A 23018-nucleotide genomic window follows, 5' to 3' on the forward strand; every position below is an offset into this window, starting at 1 on the left:
TTTACATGATCTAGTAAAACTGACGCTATGAGTCAGTGTTACATAGGGCAACACACTTGAGCAGGCATTTCCTAGAAGAAAAAGGTGATGCAAATGGCCGATGACAGACGTGAGAAAATGCATATGTTCTTTTTTCTAATAATCAAGGCTATTGGATAGAATATTGTGAAGTTTAAAAGTATTTCCTTCAAAATAAACTATCCAAATATAAGAGAAAAATTTTTATATAAAACATTAATAACATCAAAAATATTGAGGAAAAAAGAAATAAACTATATAAATGACTGGGAGGAAATATGGAATATATAAAACTGTCAAGTTACTAGTCTAGAGTATGATTATTGGTGGTTTGGCTTTGTGCGTTTTCATGTTAGACCTTTCCTACGTCGTATGTGTGTGCTACAATTAGAAGAAGTCACATATGCATGTATACATATACTTATATACATATATATGTAAAATATCAGATCCTGTAGAACTACAAGCCACAACAGATCACTTTTCAAGTTGTAGCTGTTCCAATATCTATCATTTCTAGAAAATTCTGAGCTTGTCCTTTGACCTTACATATGAAGTATTAAAAGCAAAAACAAAGAAAGAAAAGAAATAAGGAGAGATGAACCGACAGCAAGGGCAGAGGCGCTCTGGTACTGCCGGGGACTGGGCTGTGGCCCTGGCCTTTGCCCTCGGCCCTGCAGACCTGAGCTTGCCCAGCATCCCCGCAGACCACATCAGGCTGTGCAGCAGGGTGAGAGCTGGGCCCTTCCGAGCGTGGCCGTCAGGTGCCAGCCGTGTGGCGTGCTTTCATGTGTGTGATAGTATGAGTCTTTGCTGGACTCTGCATTTTATGCCTGTGCTCTCCTTGCAGGGCGATCAAATGAAGAGGAAGAAACTTCCGGCTCTTCTTTAGAAAAGCAAAGTCGGTCTAAATACTGCACAGAAACCTCAGGCGTCCATGGTGACTCGTCCTGTCGCCCAGGCATCATGGACCCCCACAGTCAGGAGTCCAAAGCCGAAAGGATTGCAAGGTACAAAGCAGAGAGGAGGCGGCAGCTGGCGGAGAAGTACGGGATAGCCCTGGACCCCGAGGAGGACTCTGAGTACTTGTCCCGGTACACCAAGTCCAGGAAGGACCCCGACGCTGTTGAGAAACGGGGAGGAAGAGCTGACCAGCAGGAAGAGTCGAGCACAGACTTGAGTTCTGCCTACTCCAGGCCTGAGACCGTGGGGCTCGGGACCTGTATGGTCGAACCCGAGCACTACGTCCCGCCCCACAGGAGCGGCCTCACTGACAAGGAGGCTCCCCTAGAGGTGGAGAACCAAAGACGGGGGCAGGAGCTGAGTGCCCCCCGCCAAGCCCAGGACCCGACCCCAGCAGCTGAGAGCTCCACGTCCTTCTCATTCCCCGGGCGAGGCTCCTCCTTCACTGAAGTGCCAAGGTCCCCAAAGCAAACCTACAGCCCCGCGCTTCAGCAGTCAGCGTCCCCAAGCCACTCCGTGGGGGACCCGGAGGCGCGATCCAGGTAAGCACACGGCCTGCGCCGCGCAGCCTGAGCCCGGGAAACCCCCGCCTGGTTTCTCTTTGCCTTGTGTGTGGTAGGGTTTGCCTACGGGTATTCTGTGCAGGCCTCGGTTCCCTGGGGGAGTCATCTTGGTGTGAGGGTGATTTCTGCAACGTCAAACAGGTCCTACCAAAGCAAGAAACCTCACCTTCTTTGTGTGCGTTTCGAAAGTAACAAACTAAAACGGATACGATGGGGACACTTTTGCGGATGCCCCATGCCGGGACGGGACCCTTCTTTTACTGCGTTTCTCACTTGCCTCTCATGATCTATTTTTGTTTGTTCCTGTGTAATCACACCCAAGACTCAGGGTTTAGGGTGAGGGCGTGGGTTCTTGATGTTTAGGGTCACAAGGCAAAAGAAGCCACACTAGCCAGGAAAGGGTCTGAGTCCAGGGTACAGAGTGTGACTGTAAAGTACAATGGGTATAATCACCATCCAGTTACACAGCTGTGTAAACACACCAAGAGACAGCTGTGTGTAAGGATATCTTACTAATGCAAAGGCGAGCCATTGCCGGCCACAGAGGCACCCACCTGTGACCCTAGCTGCTCCGGAGACTGAGGCAGGAGAATCAAGACTTCAAGGCCGGCCTGGGAAACCCAGCAAGACCCTATTAAGAAAACAAGTCAGCCGTGAAGAGAACGGAAAGGATCCACCAAAGACGAGAACAGCTCCCATTTGGAAAAACCAGAAAGTCAAATGCCAGGAAAGAATATGTGTTTCCAAACTTACACTGAAAAATGTGCTGATCCTATTTAAAGACTAATTTACCTAAACATCTTGCTGAGAGGTAACCAGGGACTGGGTTTAAATAATTGTCTAGGTAGATTCCTAAGTGTATTTTTTTTTTTTCAGTTTAAATAAACAGTTGCTTCAGAGGTGAAATGAAAAGGCTGACCACCTAAGGTCAAACCAGTTTGTTCTTGGAAGCAATCATACATATATGGAAAGTATATCTCTATACCATGTACATCAGTTCTTTTTTTTTCCCATGTACTTGATCATGTGGACTAAAATATTTAGACATTGACCTCTAAGATAATGAAATACTGCAGAGGCCAAGACTGTGTTTTGAGGACCCTTGTCCAACCCTGAGACACAAGCACTTGAAGTGAAAGGACTGTGACCTTTGTCTCCTGTTCTGAAAGGAGGTCTTTTGTTTGGGAAATTCTCATTTCACAGTAGAAATAGTGTTCTGGGTTTAGTTATTCTGTATTAAAGGAAATGCTTTATGTGTTTTGTGAGTACAACAAAGAAACCTAACAGGTCCGGGTTTAAAAAGAATATGACAAGTATACCATTACCATCGGTTAAAAGAAGCATCTAATTTCAGATTGCCGTACAATGACAGCAGTTCATTGCCACACCGTCCAGATTTGTCACCTAGATTATGTGGAATAGAGAGAATCACAGTAAGATTTTTGAGTTAGCTGTAAAGAACACTTTGTTGAATATTCCCAGTAAAAACTAGGACACTTGATAATTTTATGTGGGTTAAAATACTAAGATTTGAAAGTGTATGTAATATCTATATATGTTGTCAGACGTAGGAAAAGCATCACTGACTTAGCCGAGGAGCAATGCAGGGTCGTTCCTACCATTTTTTTTTTTTTTTTTTTTTTGAGGAGCTGTGTTACCTAAAAGGTTTGGAAGTCCCACTTCCCTTTACAGTGCTTTACTCCCGTGAAGAGCGGGTGGGAAGGATTCAGAACCTGTGAAAGCATTTGCTTTATTTTATGAAGCCAGCCGAGGTGTGCCATCAGGTGTGCCATATGACCCACTGGCAAAGAAACACAAATCGCGTCTGATAGATTAGGGAAATGCCAGGGCCTGTTTACATGAGGAAGATGGAATAAAGTGTGACAAGTGTGAGATTTTCCAAAATTAAATTGTACTTTGTGGTGATTACTCATTCAGCTTGCAAAGATGGCTTTAAAGTGGATTAGCACACTGCTTCGATGTCCTTCACCTAGAGCCAGGGAATTCAAATTTCAGGAAGTCAGGCTTATGTGGTTTCCATTTGGGAGGAAGACAGGCAAAAAAATAAATAAATAAATAAACAAAATACCTTTATAACTTAAAACAGTAACAAAGGAAACCGTGATGCCTTGAACAACCAAAGAAGAAAGTGTTAATGTCGTCTGGCATGGAAATGTGTAGCAGGAAAGCTTAAGTCGGTTAAGCGGTGAGGAGGAACGCGCCTACAAATAAAGTAACCGAATGATCTCATTGCTGTGTCTCTTTCGTGGATTGGTTCTCCTCGGAAGTGGAGTATTTTTCTCGCTTCTCGTCACCTTGCTCTGTCCAGCTACCAAGCCGTTAAATCTCTGAATTCTCTCATTTCCATTTATCGTTTTATTCCATGCTCACTTGTAAGGACCTGCTTTCTTGCATTAATTAAATATTAATTAATGGAAATTCAGGGACACCGTAGGTGGATACCCAAGCACAGAGGGCCCTCTGTTCCCTGACATCTGTACACACCTGGGTGTGGGTACAGACTCGTCTGAGTTCTTATACTTCATTGTTCTTTTCTATTTTTAAATCATTATTGGTTAAGTAGCAGTTGTTAAGGCAATATGTACCTGAGTAAGGAGTTTGTTTTGGAATTATTTAATATTCCACTTATCTAATGAATGAGTTTTTTTAAAACTTAATTAGGGCTGGGGATGTGGCTCAGTGGTAGAGCTCTTGCCTTGCATGCAGGAAATCCTAGGTTCGACCCCCAGCACCACACACACACACAATTTAACATTTGGTGGATGGATATTATGGTGTTTTCAGCTCAGAAATCCTGTTACTAGTTGCACTGGAATTCAGATGAACACATTGTTCAAAGAAAAACTAAGAATATTCATTGCAACCAAATAGAGCAGCCTAAGGCAATCCCCTGCCCTCGCTCCCACTCTTCCAAACCTAGTGTTAGACTTTCAGAGCCTCTTCTCTAGAGAGGTGGTGTTACCAAGATGAACCACTCTTTGTAAATTTAACCCCTATGGATTATTCAAGTTTTGAAAAATCTGAACTGCCACTACTAGAAATCTTGAATCCAAAGCTTTTGTTAAAATTGCTATTTTCTGCAACTCGTATTTCAGAAAAAGTGGGGGGAAAAAAAAACAGGAAATGGACCATATTTATTACTTATGTGGGTGGAGCAACTCACTGCCCGGGGTCCCCTGCCGCTGTTGCTGACCATCACCTGTCACCATCCGCCATGGACGCTAGCCAGCACGGAGGAGACCGCCTGGGAGCTCACGCCTTATTTCTAGAGCAGTGATCCTGCACCACTATTTCTAGAGTGGGGCCAGCTCTTGAGCACCCTTGGTCCTTCTTTCCTCTTCGTTACTCTACTGCAACCCCTCAGCACGCCTTCATTCACTTAGCAGATTGCATCACGAGTGCTCAGAACGTGACTGCAGGGATTTCACGGAGAGCAAATGCTGGGATGTACCTTGGACAGTTGCCTTTGGTGGATGCTACGGGGCAGAGGTGCCTTTGGGCGTCAGGGATGTGTGAATCCTGGCTTCTCTTGCTGAAGGGTTTGGATGACCAGGGTGATGATGCCTGATTGACCCTTATTATTCTCAGCGCTTATTTAGCGCAGTATGGTGCGTAAAGTAGGAGCTCGTGCACGTTTGCCAAATGAGCCTGAGTTAGTATTTCTCTCTGCCATATCAGCTGCATTACTCAGTGATGAAAGGAAAGTGCGGAGCAGCTCAGGAAGAGGTTGCGGGGTTCCTTCCAGAGCGAAGCTCCTCTGGTACACTGTAAGATGTAGACCGAGCCACCAAGAGACGCAGAGCTTCGGCGAGGCGCTTGCTGCTTACTTCTGATAGCACTTGCCCAACTCCTGACGAGTAGTTTGAGTCTGAGGCGGGCTCCAGAGCCTCAGGCTCTCGCAGTTCTGTGTCCCTGCACTGATAAGGGTCTCCGCAGGACAGCGCAGTGCATGGCCTGCGGCCTCCTGTGTCAGCTCCTGTCTCAACCCTGCTCCAGGAGCCCGAGCAGAGCGCTAGGCCACAGAACGCACATCCACCTTGGGTGCCTCTCGTGCACCTGACAGACTTCTGTTCTTGCAGTGCACTCATTCTCACCTTTAAGTCCCTGGACCTCCAAACAACCGCACCTTCATCTAACAACTTTTCCTGTTAATACACAGTTAAATGCTCTCTACTTTTTTAAAAATTCTGTTCTCCCTAGTAAGTGGCAGTTCCTATTCATTAAGTTAAACATGAATACATTGCTGTATAGCAGCTAAACCTTTAAATGTGGACCAGATTCTAAACGTGAGATTTTTGTCTGGGAGCCTGCGCTCCTGTGCGTTTGTGCCCTTGTGCACATATGCGAACGGCAAATTTTTCCCTACACAGGCAACTCCGAGTAAATTAACCGCTAATTTTAATGAGATGCGGCAGGTAATAGCCATTCCTCTTAAGCTGAATAACGTGTTGTCATTGGACATTTTGTGTGAAATGGGACACCCTATGATGAAGATAATTTTGCTGCAGAAGCACATTTTTGCCTGTCAACTCTAAGGAGTTCTAGCAAGCTAAAGGTTGTCATTATGTACCTCAGGCAACAACTACCGGCCTCTGTGAAAACTGATGCTGGGTTCCTACTTCCCCTTAAGAGAATTCTCCGCCAGCGTTTGCCACATCAAAAACCATTCTGCTTCACCTGAAGCCGCCACTTCCTTATTCTGATCTCCAGGAACCCTACGACCCTCTTCTAGTGAGGTTGCCTCTGCCCTCTGTGGACCTGGCTCGCCTCAGGCTCTCAGAGCACATGCTGTACATCAGAGAACTTTAGACCCTTGGAGCCAGAAGTTAGCCTGGAGATTATTTGAAGAATCTCTTTTATACATTAAAAAATGAAAGCTCTAAAAAGTAACTTGGTTGAGGCCATAGAACTATGTTAATAAGAGTGACATCTTCATTAACCATCCCTCCCTTCACTCAAGCTCTCTGAGAGCTCCTTCTGCTACGCTCCTTTGTTTTTTATTTTAAAGGGAATATTAAAAAAAGAACAATAGCAAAACACCAACAACATATACAATAACAAAACAAAGCAAAACCAATAAAATGATACACTCCTTTATTTTTAAGTCTATGTCAGTGCTACTTTCCATCATAGTGGCAGTGAGAGTTTGCTGGTTTCGCCCTTTGAAGTCAGAGATTTCAGGAAAGAATATCAGATCAGAGGCATTACAGAGTTTCAGGGATCTGGGTACATAAAAAGTTTTGTCCTTATAAACACAACAGAAATGTGTGGTCTAGGGTGATTGGAACCTGTTAACCGTATATCTGCCTATCCGTACCTCGTAAGTGCTGATTTCTGGGCTACTTTTCGCTCTAAGGTAGTTTAACTAACCAAGAACATTATATTGATTCTTTCGTGTGCCAGACATTGGCTCCTGGCTGAGCATATCATTGTTTTAAATGTGGGAAATGGCTGCAGTACCAGGGGTGGTTATGGTTCTAGAGGCCAGGGTTGGGTGCTACAGGAACACCAGGGGTGGGGTAGTAATTCTCACTCCTTAGGGCAGGGGCACAGGTGAACCATGCTCTAAGGATGTGGGTGGGCTTTCTAGGTGCGGAGGGGAGGCTGCAGCAGGCAAGGAGTCACAGGCCTCCCGTGAAGACTCGGTGGAGGGGGCTTGGTGACACTGGAGAGCCAGGTGGGGACCAGTCACAGAGTGACGTTCGCTTTTTGTTTTGTGGACGATGGGAAGTGTCTGAAGGGCTTTAGAGCTAGGCTGAGAGATTGTGCCTCGTAGAAATACCACTCTGAAGAGTGTGGAGCTTCGGTCTGAAGGAGAATCAGTCACAGTCAGGGTTGCCAGATTGCATGGTGGTCGCAGTTCCCAGGCCTGGGGCATGAGGTCTGTGGGTCCAGGCTGGGCGTGATTATTCACCTGGTCCTGTTCGGCATTTCACCTGGGAGGCATCGAGAACTACAAATAAATTTTTGATAATGGGAATAATGAGAGCGATGACAAAGGAAGAGATATGACAGGAAAAGGAACAGAAGAGAGAATAATAGTATGAGGACAGGGGCTGGGGATTTAGCTCAGCGGCACAGTGCCTGCCTGGCAAGCACAAGGTCGTGAGTTTGATTCCCAGTACCAGGGGAAAAAAAACAACAAGAGCATGAGGACAGGAGAGAAGATGGTCCTGGAACAGCCATTGGTATACTGGTCAGTGCCCCTTTACTGTGATGAAATACCTGGGGCAGTTAACTTACAAGATGAAAAGGTTTATTTTGGCTCAGTGTCCTCAAGTTTCCAATTGAAGATCACATAGGCTCATGGCTTCGGACACATCATGGCAGGAGCTCTGGGGCTGAGCGAACCACATGCAACATGAGCCAGCAAACAGAGAGAGACTAGAGACCAAGATCCCAGCGCCCCCCACAGCACACCTTCTGAGTGACCTAAGGACCTCCCCCACCTCTCAAAGGTTCTACCACCGCCCAGTGGCATTCCCCTGGGCACCAAGCTTCTAACACATGGACCTCTGGGGACATTCTTTAAACCCTAGCAGTTTGGCGCTAACAAGGTGAAATTTAGTAAAGTATTGTACTCAGAGGGGAAATGAATCGGTGTTGAAGTCCAGGACTAGAGAAACTTGACTTAAGAGTAGTTCATGGGAAACCGACCTAGAAGTTAGAGCTGACAGCAAGTTCTCTACGTGACTGCTGAGGTTATCGGCGCAGTCCCGGTTACATTAATGAAAATGAAAGGTCAGTAGCACGAGTAAAGGGTGGTCCCCTGAGCAGGGGCCACGCTGCTTCTGGCTCATCTTTATAGGACTAGCAACAAATGAGCAGAGTCCAGAGGAGAATCCCCTTCCCATCTGCTATCCTTTCTTGGCCTTTCGGGGTTTTTGTAGACTTAGCCCTACCTTAGTAGCCCCTGGGATCCCTTTTGGAGTCTCCGACATTTTCTCTGGTGCTTATTTATTCAGACCGGTTTTTTTTTCTCATTATCAGGTTGTCATTTTCCCAAACACATTAGATGCCAAAGCCAAATATAACACTGGGAAGCCCTAGTGTTACCAGTATGACTATGGTTAATGATTATTCTTCTGGAAGACAGGAGAAAAGGCTGGGTATTGTGGTGTCTGCCTATGATCCCAGAACTCTGGAAGGCTGAGGCAGGAGGGTCACCAAGTTCAATCCCAACCTGGGCAATGGAACAACTTAGTGATACCTTGTTTCAAAATTTAAAAATTAAATAAATCAAAAGACTGGGGATATGGCTCAGTTGTAGAGCATCCCTGACTTCTGTCCCAGATACTATCAAAGAAGGAAGACAGAAAGAATCAAATGAGCTGTATCACAGCTTCAGCTTCACCTGCGTCGAAGGTCTTAGGAAGAAGGAGTCAAATAACCAATACCCTGGCAAGGTGGCCATGCCCAGAAGAGGAGGCCAGCAATTTTAGCCAGGATTTCTCAAACCTGGCCCTGTGAATTGTATTGTGCCAGTCTGTAACGTGGGCAAAGGGGACTTTCGCAGTAGCACTACTTTCACAGTTTTAAGGTCAGACGCCTTGACTTAGTCACTTTCCTGTCTTCTTCCCAGCTGCTGCCCAGCACCCAGCACATATCAAGGGACTCAATAAATCGTTTTTGGTTTTGGTTTTGGTTTTATTTGCGGTGCTTGAGATCAAACCCAAGGCCCCACACATCTGGGAAAGTTCTCTGTCACTGAGCTATATTCCTAACCCAACAAACCATTCTTTGATAAGTGTTCTTCTGTGGTTCTGTGTTTTCTTAAACAACCCCCAAACAATAGCAGCGCTGCTTCAAACAGATGATCTCCAAAGTGTTCCTCAGTCTTGGCCCAAGTGTAAATCTGGGGCTGTTCCCTTCCTGGAAAAAGTCAACTGTGAAGAAAATGTCAGCTGAATTAAACGGCAGGCTTTGGGGATGTTAATTTTCACTCTGGTGCAGGCTTCATCTCTAATCGTAGCCTTCGTGACACCAGTCCACAGGTGGACTTTCCAGACTGCCTGAGGTTGGCGTTCCTATGCATGGCCTTGAGTCACTGTTCTCGTGAATGTTAAACTGTGAGAAGTGAGCAAAAGTTCACTGGCTGCTCTGGGGGCTTTGTGAACTCAGTCTTCACCCCCAAAAGGCTGAGTCTAAGCTAGTCTCATGGCTAAAGCTGTGTGTTAGCTTTCCATTATTGTAACTAAACACCTGAGTCAGTCACCTTGTGAGGAGGAAACGTTTGTTTGGGCCCTTAGACTCACAGGTTCAGTCCAGAGTTGCTTCTACCCATTGCCTTTGTTCTTGTAGCAAAGCCGTGGGACACCTAGGAGCATGTGGCAGGGGAAGCTGCTCACCTCCTACCTACCAGGAAGTAAAGACAGGAAGGGGAGGGACCAGGCTCCCAGTATGGATTCTGAGGCCACGCCTCCAGGGACTGATTTCCTTCCACTCACCTCCACCTCCTCAAAGTTCCACGTCTCCCAGTAAAGCTGCAGTCTGGGGACCAGGCCTCTAATACATGGGCCTTTGGGAGCCACTTCTAAACCATACAAGCTGTCCGTTCCCTGGATTTCTGTGTTTGAGAAGGGGTTCAAATCTAGACCGGAAACATGGAAATCCCACTCCAGCCAGTAGCCCGAAACTCAGTCCACTTAGTAAGGTGTAGAATCGGGTAAGTTCAGGTGTAGAATTGGACGGAGTTCAGTGGTTGCTCGTGGTGACAGGCTCTTGCTTGTACACTTGAACCAAACCTTGGACTAAAATGATTTTAGAAGATTTAAATGAATATAATTATTTATGATACACATTTTATGGAAAAGAATAGTCCCTTTTAAGGACAAGTGTATCCCACTAAATTTGATAAGGATGCCTCTGTTTCTAAATATTAGGGTATTCACGTAGACTTCATTGGTGTAAAATTAAAGGCTTACATAAAGGTAGTTACCGTGGACAACTTCTGGGAAAACACTCCCTTGGGTTGTCTCCCCGCCCCCCAGCCCCTCCGCAGAGCACTTTCTCACCTGCTCACTAGAACTAGGCAGTAGGGGGCAGTAGTGAGCACCTAACCAGACCTCAGTCTTTGGGACACTAACCGGGTTCCCCTCTTGCCAGCGTCCTCTCCACTCAGCACTTGGCCTTATTTTCACATCTCCGAGTCTCTGAACTAGTAGTTTCCCGCAGTTAAACGCAGGACCTGTGGTTTTAACGCAGACAAAAGCCCCTGTCATAAACACAGTGCTGCCATTTTCTGGAGATTGCCCGGAGCTGTCGTGTGTGTGCAGCGTGGTGCTGAAAACCTTGCAGATAGGTTCCTACTGCACGGACCTAGTAAACAGTGTAAGTATAGTCTCTGCTTTCTCTCTCTGCACGGTGAGAGGATACGGCGCACGGTCCGAGCGTCCGCCTGTGACCGCTTTCCATTGTCAGCACAGGGTTTCCTTGCCTGTAAGTTTTGCTAAGTTATCTTCAGCCTGGCGTAATCACTTCGTCACATTCTACCTTGCAACAGTGAGTGCTAAGGGAAGCATGTGTAAGTCATTGTTCTCCTAGCGAGACGCAAGATTTTTCACAGCCAGGGTGGTGCCTGTTTTACCTTTGTTTCCTCTCAGAGTTTATTCAATGCAATATTTTGTATTTAATAAGAGTTCAATAAAAAATTTGTCTAATTGGCCTGAATTAACATTTATAACTATGGAAAGAATTGTGTTATTCAATGATAAAAGGAAACTGTCTCATGGCAACTAAAGATATAATCTCATTGGATTTCTTTTTCTTTTTACTTGGAGTGTAGTGTTTTACATGGACATTGATTTTGTATTTGACTACTTCCCAGTGTGCCTGAACAAAGCTTATGGAAGTTAAATTGCCTGCTCTGATTATTCCAGGTTCTTGCACAATAACTGTCCATTTGTTGCAGAGCCCAACTACAATAGACTCCTTTTTAACAATTGTAAATTACTTGAAAAGCACTGTGGTGGCTTTAGGTATATTTATTTCTACCTCTTCGTATCTGTACTGTACTGTAGCTAAGTATTCTAGAAATTTCATGAAACAAATATAAACCGTGGAAAAAAACATGTATGTATTTTCAAAGCCTAGGGTAATTCTTTACTTAAAAACCTTTAGGTCGCCAGTTATAAGAAAATGTGTGTGGATGTTGATGTCTTTAAAAGAAATTCTCTGAAGCTCTCTTATTTGTGCATGGCAGTGCAGGGAAGGTCAAGCATGAGTGGTTTCTGCAGAAAGACTCTGAAGGGGACACACCTTCGCTTATCAACTGGCCCTCCAGGTACCTCTCCGCGGAGACGCTGTGGCTTGTGTTCAGTGGCGCTGCTCCTTCCCCTCGGACTGCCTTGTCGTTCCGCGCATTCGCTAATCCTGTCTGTCTTCCTGACCTGTCGGAAGGCAGTGCACTTGGAATCCTGTGCACTAGTCCTTGTCTAGTCGTTTGCTTTTCTCCTCCCGTTACTCTAATCCATACTGGTAGTGCTTCTTCCTTTCTCGGACAATGTTTAATGCACTTTCTCACCTGCTCAGTAGAACTGGGCAGTAGGGGGCAGTGGTGAGCACCTCACCAGACCTCTTGGCCGCCAGTCTTACCAGTGTGCCCTCTTGCCAGTGCCCTCTCCACTCAGCCCTTCGGCCTCCTTGTTTTCATGTCTCCGTGTCTCTAAACCAGGGCGTGTGGTTTTAACAGCAGACAAAAGCCCCTATCATTTCATCTTTAAGCTTGGGGGCAGGGAGAGGCAAAGAAGTAGGCATGAATAAGTCCTTGGAAGCACAAAGCACTGTCTGGAGTTCCTAACAGTGACCTTTGTTCTCCGCTGAGGACAGCGTTCAGATTGTCTCTGATGAGAGGGGCACATTCCGCAGGAGCGCTCGGCTCCGTTTCAGTCCTCTTTTGATTAAAAGAGGGTGTAAGTATGAGAACCTCAAACACTGGCCGGTCTGTGGGAAACGACAACCCAGAGTGCTTTTCGCAAAGGTTGCTCGTAGTAACTACCTTTATGTGAGTCTTCTGAGTTCGCTTTACTGAAGTCTACGTAAATACCCTAATATTTAAAACTAGAGGCATCTTTGTCAGATTTACTGAAATGTGCTTGTCCTTAAAAGAGACTACTCTATTCCATAAAATGTACATCGTAATTACTTCTGCGGACTCATGTGGGGGTTCTGCACTTCCCCCAAGGAAGCACCTCTCCCGTCCCAAATGCCTCTGTACTTCTTAAGGGTGCTATCTAGTCAGTAATCCATTCTCAGTTTAAAGGGTTTCCCCTTTCTTACTACATGATATTTCAAAAAAGTAAAAATAAGAACTAGCTAACACGATAAAATGCTTACTCTCTGGAGGCAAAGCACTAAGTCATGAACTTTGCAGATAGCACATTACAGCTCTGTTACTTCCATTTGTATATTGAGGCACTGGGGATCAAACTCGAGTCTTTGTATATTGGAGGCAAGTGCCGCACCACTGAACTATGCCCCAGCCCACTTCCTTCCATTAAAACAGGAAGCCAGTGAGGTTTAAGAAGGGCAGGTAAGGTGCTTCCCCAGCCAAGGCTCTTAGGACCCACAACCAGCGTTCTTGGTTGCTTCATCTCTGCAACAGGGTTAGAGACCTAAGGCCCTAGAAATGGTTTGCCTTTTTGCTCTCAGATATTCAAATAACTCTACAAACAAATTAGAGGCATTTCTTGTTAGATTAATTTTTAACTAAGGACATAACACCAATTCCAGAGGCAGAGAATGTTCACTTCGTTACTTCTCTCTGCAAATAACTTTTCTCCAACACTCTTTGGGTGCCACCATTGTTAGTCATGCTGTCCAAGCCGGTCACCTGTCTTAGGGATGGATGGGTATGGCCTGCACTGCGTGAAAGGCCAGTGAATGTTTCAGTGAGTGCTTTGAAAGAGAGAGATGGTCATATCCTGAGCTAAAAAGATAAAAAGTGTAAGTAATCACAAATGGATTTACATTTCCAGGAAACAGTGAAATCACAGTGTTTGACCCATAGCTGTTTCCCTGGAGACACCACCTTCCCGTGCCCACAGTCCAGAGCCTGAACCAGAGCTAGAACGTGCAGAAACCGTCCTGGTTCAATGCACCCGCCCCAGAGTACCCTAATGCCTACCAGGCTGATCACTAATGAACCGTTCTGTGGCTTCCAGGCATTGACTAGTCAAAGGGACCCATCCTCAGGACAGTGTCTGACCCCTCTCAGGCTCAACGCGGGGCACAGTGAGTTTGGCCTCACACTGGCCGCGTATGCAAACTTGGAAAGTTAAAGCCACTTATGGCAAGTCCTGGGTTTCTATGTGAAACACCAAAACAGCTTGTGCTCCTGCAACGTGTGCTCTGTGAATTGATTACCCATCCCTGCAAGTCTGGGATCTGCACATGCCCTCTTCCTGTGTAGCAGTTACTGTCCATTGCAATTTAAACCCTTTTTCTTTCTTAAACCCTTTAAACCCTTTTTCTTTCTTAAAGAGTTAAAGTTAGAGAGAAACTGGTGAAAGAGGAGAGTGCACGCAGCAGCCCTGAACTTGCCTCCGAATCCTTCCCTCAGAGGAGACACCAAACAGTCCATTACCTGTCCTTTCAGTCAGAGAACTCGGCCTTCGATAGGGTCCCGCGAAGAGCAGGGAGCTCCAGGCGGCAGGCCAGCCGTGCCTATGTCCAGCCAGCAGATCCTGTTCCCATTGCCAAGCTGGTGACAGCGGAAACCCCAGAAAGTATGTCCGAGTGCAGCTGGGTGGGCTCAGCCACCCCGAATGTCATAAAGCCTCCCACCCCGAAGGTTCTAGAAGGTGAAAGAAGGGATGCCCCGGCCCTCCACATCTGCGAACCAAAAGCAGAAGATGTGCTCTTCCCCGACACTCCTGAGAAAGGCCTAGAAGCCCTGGTGACCTTGGAGGATGAGGGGCCTGCGCGAAGCCAGGAAGAGCCCTCCGGGAATGAAGACCTAGGTAAGGCCAGCATCAGCTTAGAAGCTCAGAAGGAGCCACCAGCCCAGCACCCGCCCGCCAAGCGGATGGGCCGGAGCGAAGTGGTGGTGTACGTTCAGAGTGAGCCTGTGCCCCAAGAGGCCACGTCCACGGAGCACAGGAAGGAAGCAGCCCCCAGGAAGCACAAGGTCCGCACCCGCTCGCTGTCTGACTACACGGGTCCCTCTCAGCTCCACGCCTGGAGGAGCAAGGACTCGGCCGAGCTGGAGATGCAGGCGTCCAAAGCCGAAGGGCCCTGCGCGGAGCTCGGCATGCTGGACACCAGGGTCTCTGTCGCCCAGCTCCGAAATATGTTTCTGGAGTCTGCCAGAGCCAACAAGAAACCCGACCTGTAGGTGCCCTTTCACACGCACTCCTGATGTTTCACTTGCACGTCCTTGGCACAATGACTCACTTCTCGACGTGTGTTGTGTCCTGCATTGAACCTTGTTAGCTTAGCTCACTAGCGTGTGCAAGCAGACTGTAGAGGAAATGGCTCACCAACTACCATCCTGCTTCTGCCTACTAATGGGGAACTGGAGGAGCGGGTCTGGGACGCCCCGCCGCGTCTGTGCATGGTACAGGCATGCAGTGGGGTCGGCCACCTGTGCCTGAGATGCATAAAAACCTCTGCTTTGTTCTCTCTCCCTGTCTTCCTGTTCCCCCTGCTGTGCACCCTCTGCCCTCTGATTCTAAAAGCCAATCACGGGCTGAGCCGTCACCCAGAGGAGCTGGCTTGCCCACCGGTATGGAGCGGGAGAGAGGGTCCCGGAAACCCAGACGCTATTTCTCTCCTGGTGAAAATAGGAAAACTTCTGAGAGATTTAGAACTCAACCTATAACCTCAGCAGAACGGAAGGAATCAGATAGGTAGGCATGTGTGCACGTAGTTTCGCAGTCCAGGAAAGTAGAAGAAATGATACAGGATTTTTCCCACCCTTAGTGGTTCTGACACTGCTTACGTAGGATGTTGGTGACTCCACACTGCTTCCATCTAATCTATAAGGAATAATATTTAGTTTATTTAAACGTATTTTTAAAGCATTTGACTTTTCCAGCAGGATCACATTACTTTCAGATAGTGAGAAATACATATTTTTCTTTTAATGTTAATTTCTTTCCGGTCCTGTTAAATTTGAATTGACTGTTCCCCAGATTTTCATTGAAAATAAGGAAGGGATTCTGTCTTCATTTTGCAAAGTGTCTGCTTGTGTTTAAGTTTTTATATTATCGCACGGGTTTGCGTAGACATGGTGAGGTTTGTCAAAAGCTTCATCCTCAGTCCCGTTTCAGTAGTGCGATCCTGGCTTCTCTTCAGGAGGTGTGCGCCTGGCCGAGACTGTGTGTACGCACCCACAGAGTCTGCTAACAACCGCACACCGGTCTCCACGGCTAGGGTAGCTACAGGCGGTGTGCCCTGGGACGGTTCACTGCATCTGTTTCTACTTTTGATGTGATGTTTTATGTGGATCTCCTACTCCCACCACTAATTTTCTATTATTATTTGCTAATGTCTTTCCTAGATACACTTCAAGTTCAGAAATGCCAACCGCTGAGGGCAAGTATCCCTTTTCCTTTTTCTTTGTTTTCATCTCATCTCAGTCAGATTTAAGTAATAAGAAGCTTGGCTTTTTGAGAGAGTAAGATTGTAGTATCTGGCAGTTTCATGCTTTTCTGCAAGGTTTTTTTTTCTGTGAATGTAATGAAATCAGGTTGAAATTTTTTGATGAGTTTACTCTTATTTTTGAAAAAAAAGTTAAGAAAATCCTAAAGCGAACGACATAAAAACAAATGATTTGAATCAGAAAACTTGGATTTTCTTGTTACTGCTGCTATTCCACAGGAGGAAGAATTCCTTTCATATACCTGTCCTTAGATCTCCATTAGTCAGATCACTGTCCAGACACAATTTGGTTTGATTTGGTTTGGTTCAGTTTGGTTTGGCTTGAATTGCAGGGGGAATTAGTACCTTTGAACTGAGCAAGAAGAACAGCCTCCCCCCAAGAGGAAAGTATGCCCTGTTGTTAATTTAGCTCATCTATTCTTGTCTGCAAGGGATTTCCAGGTCAGTCTTGGAAAATGTTCCAGAGGTGCTGCCTGTGTTTTCTAATGAGGCTCAGTTTTTGTTCCTTGGCTTTTCACAGATGAAGAAAAGGTAGATGAACGAGCCAAGCTGAGTGTTGCCGCCAAGAGGCTGCTCTTCAGGGTAAGGTGTGAAGAAGGGCATGGCCAGAAACCTAAGCCCCTAGGAATGGGGGCCTCTGGGCCTCTGGCTGCTAGACGCCCCTCCGGGACCTCCTCGCCTGACCCCCCTGTTGTCCTCTTATTCTGTCGTGCTAGACAGAATACCTGAGATAACCCACTTAGGGCTCCAACCTCTCTCGGTAGATGCAGGCTGGGGACAGAGGATCTTTGGGGGACTTTTCAGGTGCAAATGGTAGTGTAGGCTTTGGGGCACCCAGCCTGCGTATTCCCTGGATCCTGCAGAGCGGAGACATTTCACTGTCTCTATTCCTCTTCCTTTGCTTTACGAACTCCGCACTGTGTTTCCAATCTTAGGAAATGGAGAAATCATTCGATGAACAGAATGTCCCAAAGAGACGCTCCAGAAACGCCGCAGTGGAGCAGAGGCTGCGCCGCCTGCAGGACCGGTCTCACACCCAGCCCGTCACCACCCAGGAAGTGGTCATTGCAGCCACGTGAGTCTGCACGGGATTCCTTGGCCTCGGCCGGCCACAGTGTCTCCTTTTGTTTCAAAAAGAGGATTTCAGCATTTACGTTAAAGCCAGGTGATGGGAAGATGGTTTAGGTGAAAGCCAGAGAGAAGGGGGGATCTCAGGATTTTCTTCACGGCAGTCTGTCAAGCTTTGTCATAGGATGATGTAACTCCTAAAAAAATGTTAAGGAATTTTGGTTTTGCCCATGCACTTTGGTTGTTTCTATTTTTATGATGAAAAACATAAAATATGAAAACAGGTGAAATGCAATGGACCCCTGGCTTCAGCAGTTCCCCGTGCCTGGCCGGTCTTTCCCGCCCAGCACGCCCTCTACTTCTGCTTTCCTCCTGCATTATTTTCAAGCAAATCCCAGGCATCCTTTCACCCGTCAATAGTTCAGCCCATATCTCTAAAATAGAAAGAATGTTTGTTTTGTTTTTAAGTAATCAACCAAAAACATTTGAAAATGAATTGGCAGTTTGACGGCTTTCCAAACTACAGAACATCGGTTCTGAGCAGTGTATTCCAATACCTTCAGAATTGTTTCCCCAGAGTACAGTTCGTTCTAAGATAACGGCTTTCACCAGGTGAACACTTCCATGTGTTCCTGTGAACATTCCAGCAGGCCTCTGTGGTGAGGTTCAGCTCTGTGAACTGTGTTGGGTTGTTTTGCTGCCTTCTGAGCACTTGTTCCTCAGCTTCTCCCGCGGTCGTTGCCGTCTCCCGGGGCTGGCGATGGAACCCAGTCCTGCATATGCTAAGCGAGTGCTGTACCACTGAGCTACATCCCCAGCCTCAAGTTTTTGTTTTTGTAGATGAGTACATCCTCGTGACTTGTGATTAGGAACTCTTAGCAAATCAGTTTGTTTAAAAGAGTTTTTTTGAGTGGCTGGTGTAGGAAACAGATACCCAGGGGGGCAAAACAATAAACACAGGAACATTGACCCCTTTCGAGGTCCCGTGAGCGTACTGTGCTGCGCTTAAATTGTACGAGGTCACAGATTCTTTTCAGCATTCTAAAACATGGGCATAATCTACGGAGTTACTAATGGCTGATACTAGCTTTTTCCAGTTTTTAAAGTGAGGGTGTGTATTCTGAAAACAAAGGAAACCTTTTTCAAGCCCTGTCCCTATGCTGCTTCTGTTACTTTGGGGTGACCTCTGTCTCTCCTTTCCTACGTTGCTTTTCAAGTTATTTTGTGATTTTTGTTTTGCCCCCAAAGTAATTAGCAAATCATTTTGGTAAAAGATTCGATTTAACGTTGGTGAATGTCAATCTGTGCTTTCCTTAATGCTTCTTTTCTTCTCTCCTTACGGATGTTCCTTCTTTGGCAATTGCTTTTAAAGTGAACCTATCCCTGCTTCACGTTCTGGGGCCGCCCACCCTGTAATGGCGAGACTTCCCAGTCCCACTGTAGCTAGGAGCTGTGTGCAGCCTGCCAGGTACCGGACAGAAACAGCTGCATGTAGCCCCAGCGCCAAGGTGCTGGGCAGCAGTGCATCTGAGAGCCTGAGTGCCTCCGTGTGTGTGGCCACCGAGCCAGGGCAGTGCGTTGTTCCTGGGCCGTGTGGCATTGTGTTTTGTCGTGGTTGAAGGTACTGAAGGTCTGCATGGGAGAACACCGAATCCATCTGTTGGCGTCCTGTGTCGGCACTAGGATCGCACTAACTCACTTATCCATTTGTTTTGTTTCCATCTTTCAAAATAACAATCATTCCTAAGAAAATTTCATTCTTTCACCTAAATACTAGCACTTGCAGATGACTGGAAAAGTGCACATTAACATGTAACTGAAATTCTGATAAGACTCGGGTTTTTTGTAACATATTAGATACCAATACATCTATTTTTAAAAATCCTCCCTGTTTGTAATTTACAGAGAGACAGTACCATTGTATTTTAGGGTCGAGAAAGTAATTTGTGTTGTCTGAGCAGAGGTGTTTTGCTGTTATGTTTCAAATTGTGGTTATTTTAAAATTATATCCTCAAATCATGTAAAAATTGCCTTTGTTTTACTGTTGTGAGTCAAATCACAAAGGCTAAAAATAGGAATGAAAAAATTGAAATGACAGTGCCCAACCCAGAAGCGGGCATCTGTCAGGGAAGGGGGTGTTGTCCTCCCAGTCGGAGGCACTGGACTCCGGAAAGGCTGGAGACTCGGGTGGCCTTTCCACCGTAGCTGGTCCTGGACAGCCGGGGAGTCTGTGATTAACTGGGGTGAAGGCAGAACATACTTTTCACTAGGCTTCAGAAGGAGATTTGCCAGTGGCAGAAGGAATATTGTCTCAGAAACCTTTGAAGATACACAGTGATCACATAAGTTGGAAACCTTCCTTCTCTTCCCCCTGGAAACTAGAGAGATTTATTATCATTACTGTTATTGGTATTATCTGCAGTACCAGGAATCTACCAGGGCCTCACGCTTGCTAGATAAGAGCTCCACCACTGAGCTACACCCCCAGCCCTAACTGCCAGGATTTATAATAACCTGAAATTTTATCCACTTTTCAAGTTACTGGGAATTTGACTTAAATACCTTTTAAAAGAATGATAGGGACCTGATAGGGAAAAATATACTATACTGAAATAATGGTTAAAGTTACAAATTTGTATTTGCAACTGCAAATCAAGGGCCTGTGTTTCAGATCATGCTGTTCATAAATGAATATATTTTTAAATTAATTATTCCTGAAACACATCTTTAGGGAACGTTAACTATGCCCTAGTAGTGCCTTACCACTCCCTTTGTCTTTATTTATTATGATACTAACAACACGTCGTCTCTCTAAGGTAAAATAAACCCAAGCCAACTTTGGCTCCTTAAAGAGGAAATTTACTTTTTAGAAGAAATTCAAAACTAAGAATCTGCTTGTTCTAAAGCTGATAAGGCTAGTGTCCCAAGCCTGCCTCTGCTACTCATTGTCTTGTTTAGTAGCTAAGCAATTGCCTACCCCGTCCTAATTTTCATAGGGAAAAATAAGCCCACTGCAAAGTTAAGTGACACTTGGAAGAAAGTTAACGGAAAAAACTCGCGGTGGGCTTTTGTTGTGATCTGTACCGCTGACTTTTCATCCTCTCCTTTCAGACTGCAGGCATCTGCTCATCAAAAAGCTTTAGCCAAGGACCAGGCAAATGAGGGCAAAGATTCCGCTGAACTAGGAGAACCTGATTCCTCCAGTCTGAGCTTAGCAGAGAAGTTGGCCCTGTTTAACAAATTGTCCCAGCCTGTCTCAAAAGCAATTTGTACCCGAAACCGAATCGACATGAGACAGAGGAGGACAAATGCCCGCTATCAGACCCAGCCGGTCACGCTCGGCGAGGTGGAGCAGGTGGGTGCTGGTCTGTCGTCCCGGCTGGTGTGTGTGCTTCAGTGAAAGCGCAGGTGTTACTCCTAGGTCAGCGCTGTGCGTAAGGTGATCTCGTGCTAGACTGTGTTGCCGAGGGGTGACTGGGTGATCCTTGCATCCCTAAGGAGGGTAACCATGCTAAGCGTGTTTCTCTTGTCTTCAAAACTCGCTTGCAAAATCATGTGGAAGGAGGCCGTTTTGGAAAGAGAAAGTAATAACTACAACCTACTTTGCAGCCAGAGGGGTTTGTTAGAGGTGTGTTATGTAACCCCGTCCGGGCCGGGTTTCTAGTGAGATAGACTGCCTGTAACACAGCATTTCGGGCTGCAGCTCAGCACTTCAGTGGTGCTTACTGGTTATCTGCGTCCTGCCAGGTGCAAAGCGGGAAGCTCATCCCTTTCTCGCCCACCGTGAGCACCTCTGTGTCCACGTCGTTCTCCACAGCCACCCCCATGTACGCAGGGGAGCTTCGGACAAAGCCCCCCGCCGAGGACAATGCAGGTGCCACTGACGCTAAGTTTCCTCCCCTGGTGGAAAATTCAGACTCTCCAGTTAGAAGCATTCTGAAGCCGCAGGCGTGGCCGCCTTTGGTGGAGGGGAGTGGGAGCAAAGGAATGTCGAGGGAATGTGCAGAGACGGAAGGCCAGGGCGCTGTGCTGGCCGGGGACAGTGGCGGCAAAACGCACAGGTCCTCAGAGGAAGCAGAGCCGTCCTCAGCGCCCCTGGGCCGAGCCAGGGAAGGAGACAGCCACCAGGAGCCCAGACACACCGTTTCCAGGAAAGGAAGCCTGGAGCTCGCCGCTGCCCCTGCTGCCCACCGTGGTGATGAACTGAAGGAATTTTTCAGGGGGAAAGGCAGTGCACAAGGAGGCCTGGGCGCGGAGGACGGGCCGCCCTTCGAAGACAAGGTGGACGCGGAGAATGCCCCCAAAAGGAGGTTTTCGCTCAGAGGTAAATTACCGCCGCGCCGGGAGTTTCAGGAACAGCAGGGTGTTTCGTCCCCGCCTGATTTGATGCCCGAGATGGTGATTCCGTTTAACTGAGCTGTAAAGGCAGTTTACAGCTGGTGTGGGTCAGGAGTTCCGTGAATCATATTCTCCCCAGAGAGACGCTCTTCCCCTGGAATCTGGTATGCACAGTCCAGTCTTGAGCAATAAAATGTCGGAAACCCTTTTGCACACTTTGATAAGAGCTTCTGGCGGCTGTGACTTGAGCTCTATGACAGCTTTAATGGCACTGCCATGGCTGACGGCCGATGGCACAGGGCTTGGGTGTGCACGGGGGCCGGGGACCTGGGCCAGTCTCTAATTTCTAGGCTGCTTTTTTTTGTGGGAGGAGTTACTGAGGATTGAACCTAGGAGGCGCCGAGCTCTATCCCCAGCCCTTTTTATGTTTTATTTTGAGACAGGCTCTTGCTAAATTACCCAGCCTTACCTCTAAGTGTGATCCTCCTGTCTCAGCCTCCCAAGTAACTAGGACTACAATCTTGGGTACTCTTTCTATATTCTTGTTTTACAGGCTGCATAGGGCTTTAATCTCCATTCTACTTCATGCAGTGACCCTGTAAATTGCAACAGGGGTGTAGGCTGGTGGGTATAGCACATGTGAAATGCAAAAGTTTTGTTTTGGAGAAGTAGAAACACTCCATGGTGTGTGGTGAAAGCCAGCATCCTATGTCCTGCCCATGGGAGAGACACGGATGTCACAAAACGGTGTGCTGTGTCGGAAGTTTGCACGAAGCCATGCGGCCTGGCTGAGCCGCCACGTGCCCACAGACGGGGGACCAGAGCTGCCCTGTCTGGCGAGAACTGCTGAAAGAGTGTCCCTGGAGGGGGAATGCTGAAGCTGCTTCTTCTCTTCCCAGCAGCAGAGTTTGGGGAGCCTGCCCCCGAGCAGGCTGGGACCGCCCCCACTGGGAAACCCATTGCTCCAGCGGCAGCCCCCAGTTCCTGGAAGCAGCAGGATTCCTCCGAGCAGCTACAGGAGAAGTACTGCAAGAGCCCGAGTGCCATGTTTGCTACTGGAGAGGTCAAAGTGCCAACGGGAGAGGGCGTCCTTGACTCACCCAGCAAAACGATGTCGATTAAAGAGAGGTAAGGGGAGCTCGTGCTGGGAGAGGAGTTCGCCTGGGCGGGAGCTTGCAAGCTGGCTGTAGGAAAAGACTTGCGTAGTGAACCAAGAGCTGAAAGCACAGGCCAGACTGCAGAGATGTGCTGAGACAGGAGAGTGAGCGGGGAGTGGAGGTGTCTGAGGGCGACCTGCGTTCACCAGCGCCTCGTTCACCAGTGCTAACGGGAGCCAGTGTGGATAGAGACAAACAGAAACAGATTTTTGCTTGGTTCATTTATTTGTAGTCCTAATTCCTTCCTTCTTTCCTTCCTTCCTTCCTTCTTTCCTTCCTTCCTTCCTTC

General features: G+C 47.0%; 1 protein-coding gene across 13 annotated transcripts in view; it reads left to right on the forward strand.

The window, feature by feature from the left end:
* The window catches only part of Svil (supervillin), a 125733-nt gene that overhangs the window by 47795 nt on the left and 54920 nt on the right, over positions 1-23018 (forward strand). For 5 of the 13 annotated variants that reach the window (XM_013515381.1, XM_013515379.1, XM_013515382.1 and 2 more), the window contains 11 exons: positions 869-1523; positions 11767-11847; positions 14046-14894; positions 15242-15412; positions 16066-16100; positions 16687-16748; positions 17102-17241; positions 18607-18702; positions 20346-20589; positions 20982-21558; positions 22472-22700. In XM_013515381.1, the coding sequence (XP_013370835.1) occupies positions 869-1523; positions 11767-11847; positions 14046-14894; positions 15242-15412; positions 16066-16100; positions 16687-16748; positions 17102-17241; positions 18607-18702; positions 20346-20589; positions 20982-21558; positions 22472-22700 (3139 nt within the window). The remainder of the gene's footprint in view (positions 1-868; positions 1524-11766; positions 11848-14045; positions 14895-15241; positions 15413-16065; positions 16101-16686; positions 16749-17101; positions 17242-18606; positions 18703-20345; positions 20590-20981; positions 21559-22471; positions 22701-23018) is intronic. The other 8 variants (XM_013515383.1, XM_005387198.1, XM_013515380.1 and 5 more) reach the window with 7 other exon arrangements.

This window comes from Chinchilla lanigera, unplaced genomic scaffold (assembly GCF_000276665.1).
Source record: "Chinchilla lanigera isolate Chin_1 unplaced genomic scaffold, ChiLan1.0 scaffold00028, whole genome shotgun sequence".
NCBI classification, from domain to species: domain Eukaryota; kingdom Metazoa; phylum Chordata; class Mammalia; order Rodentia; family Chinchillidae; genus Chinchilla; species Chinchilla lanigera.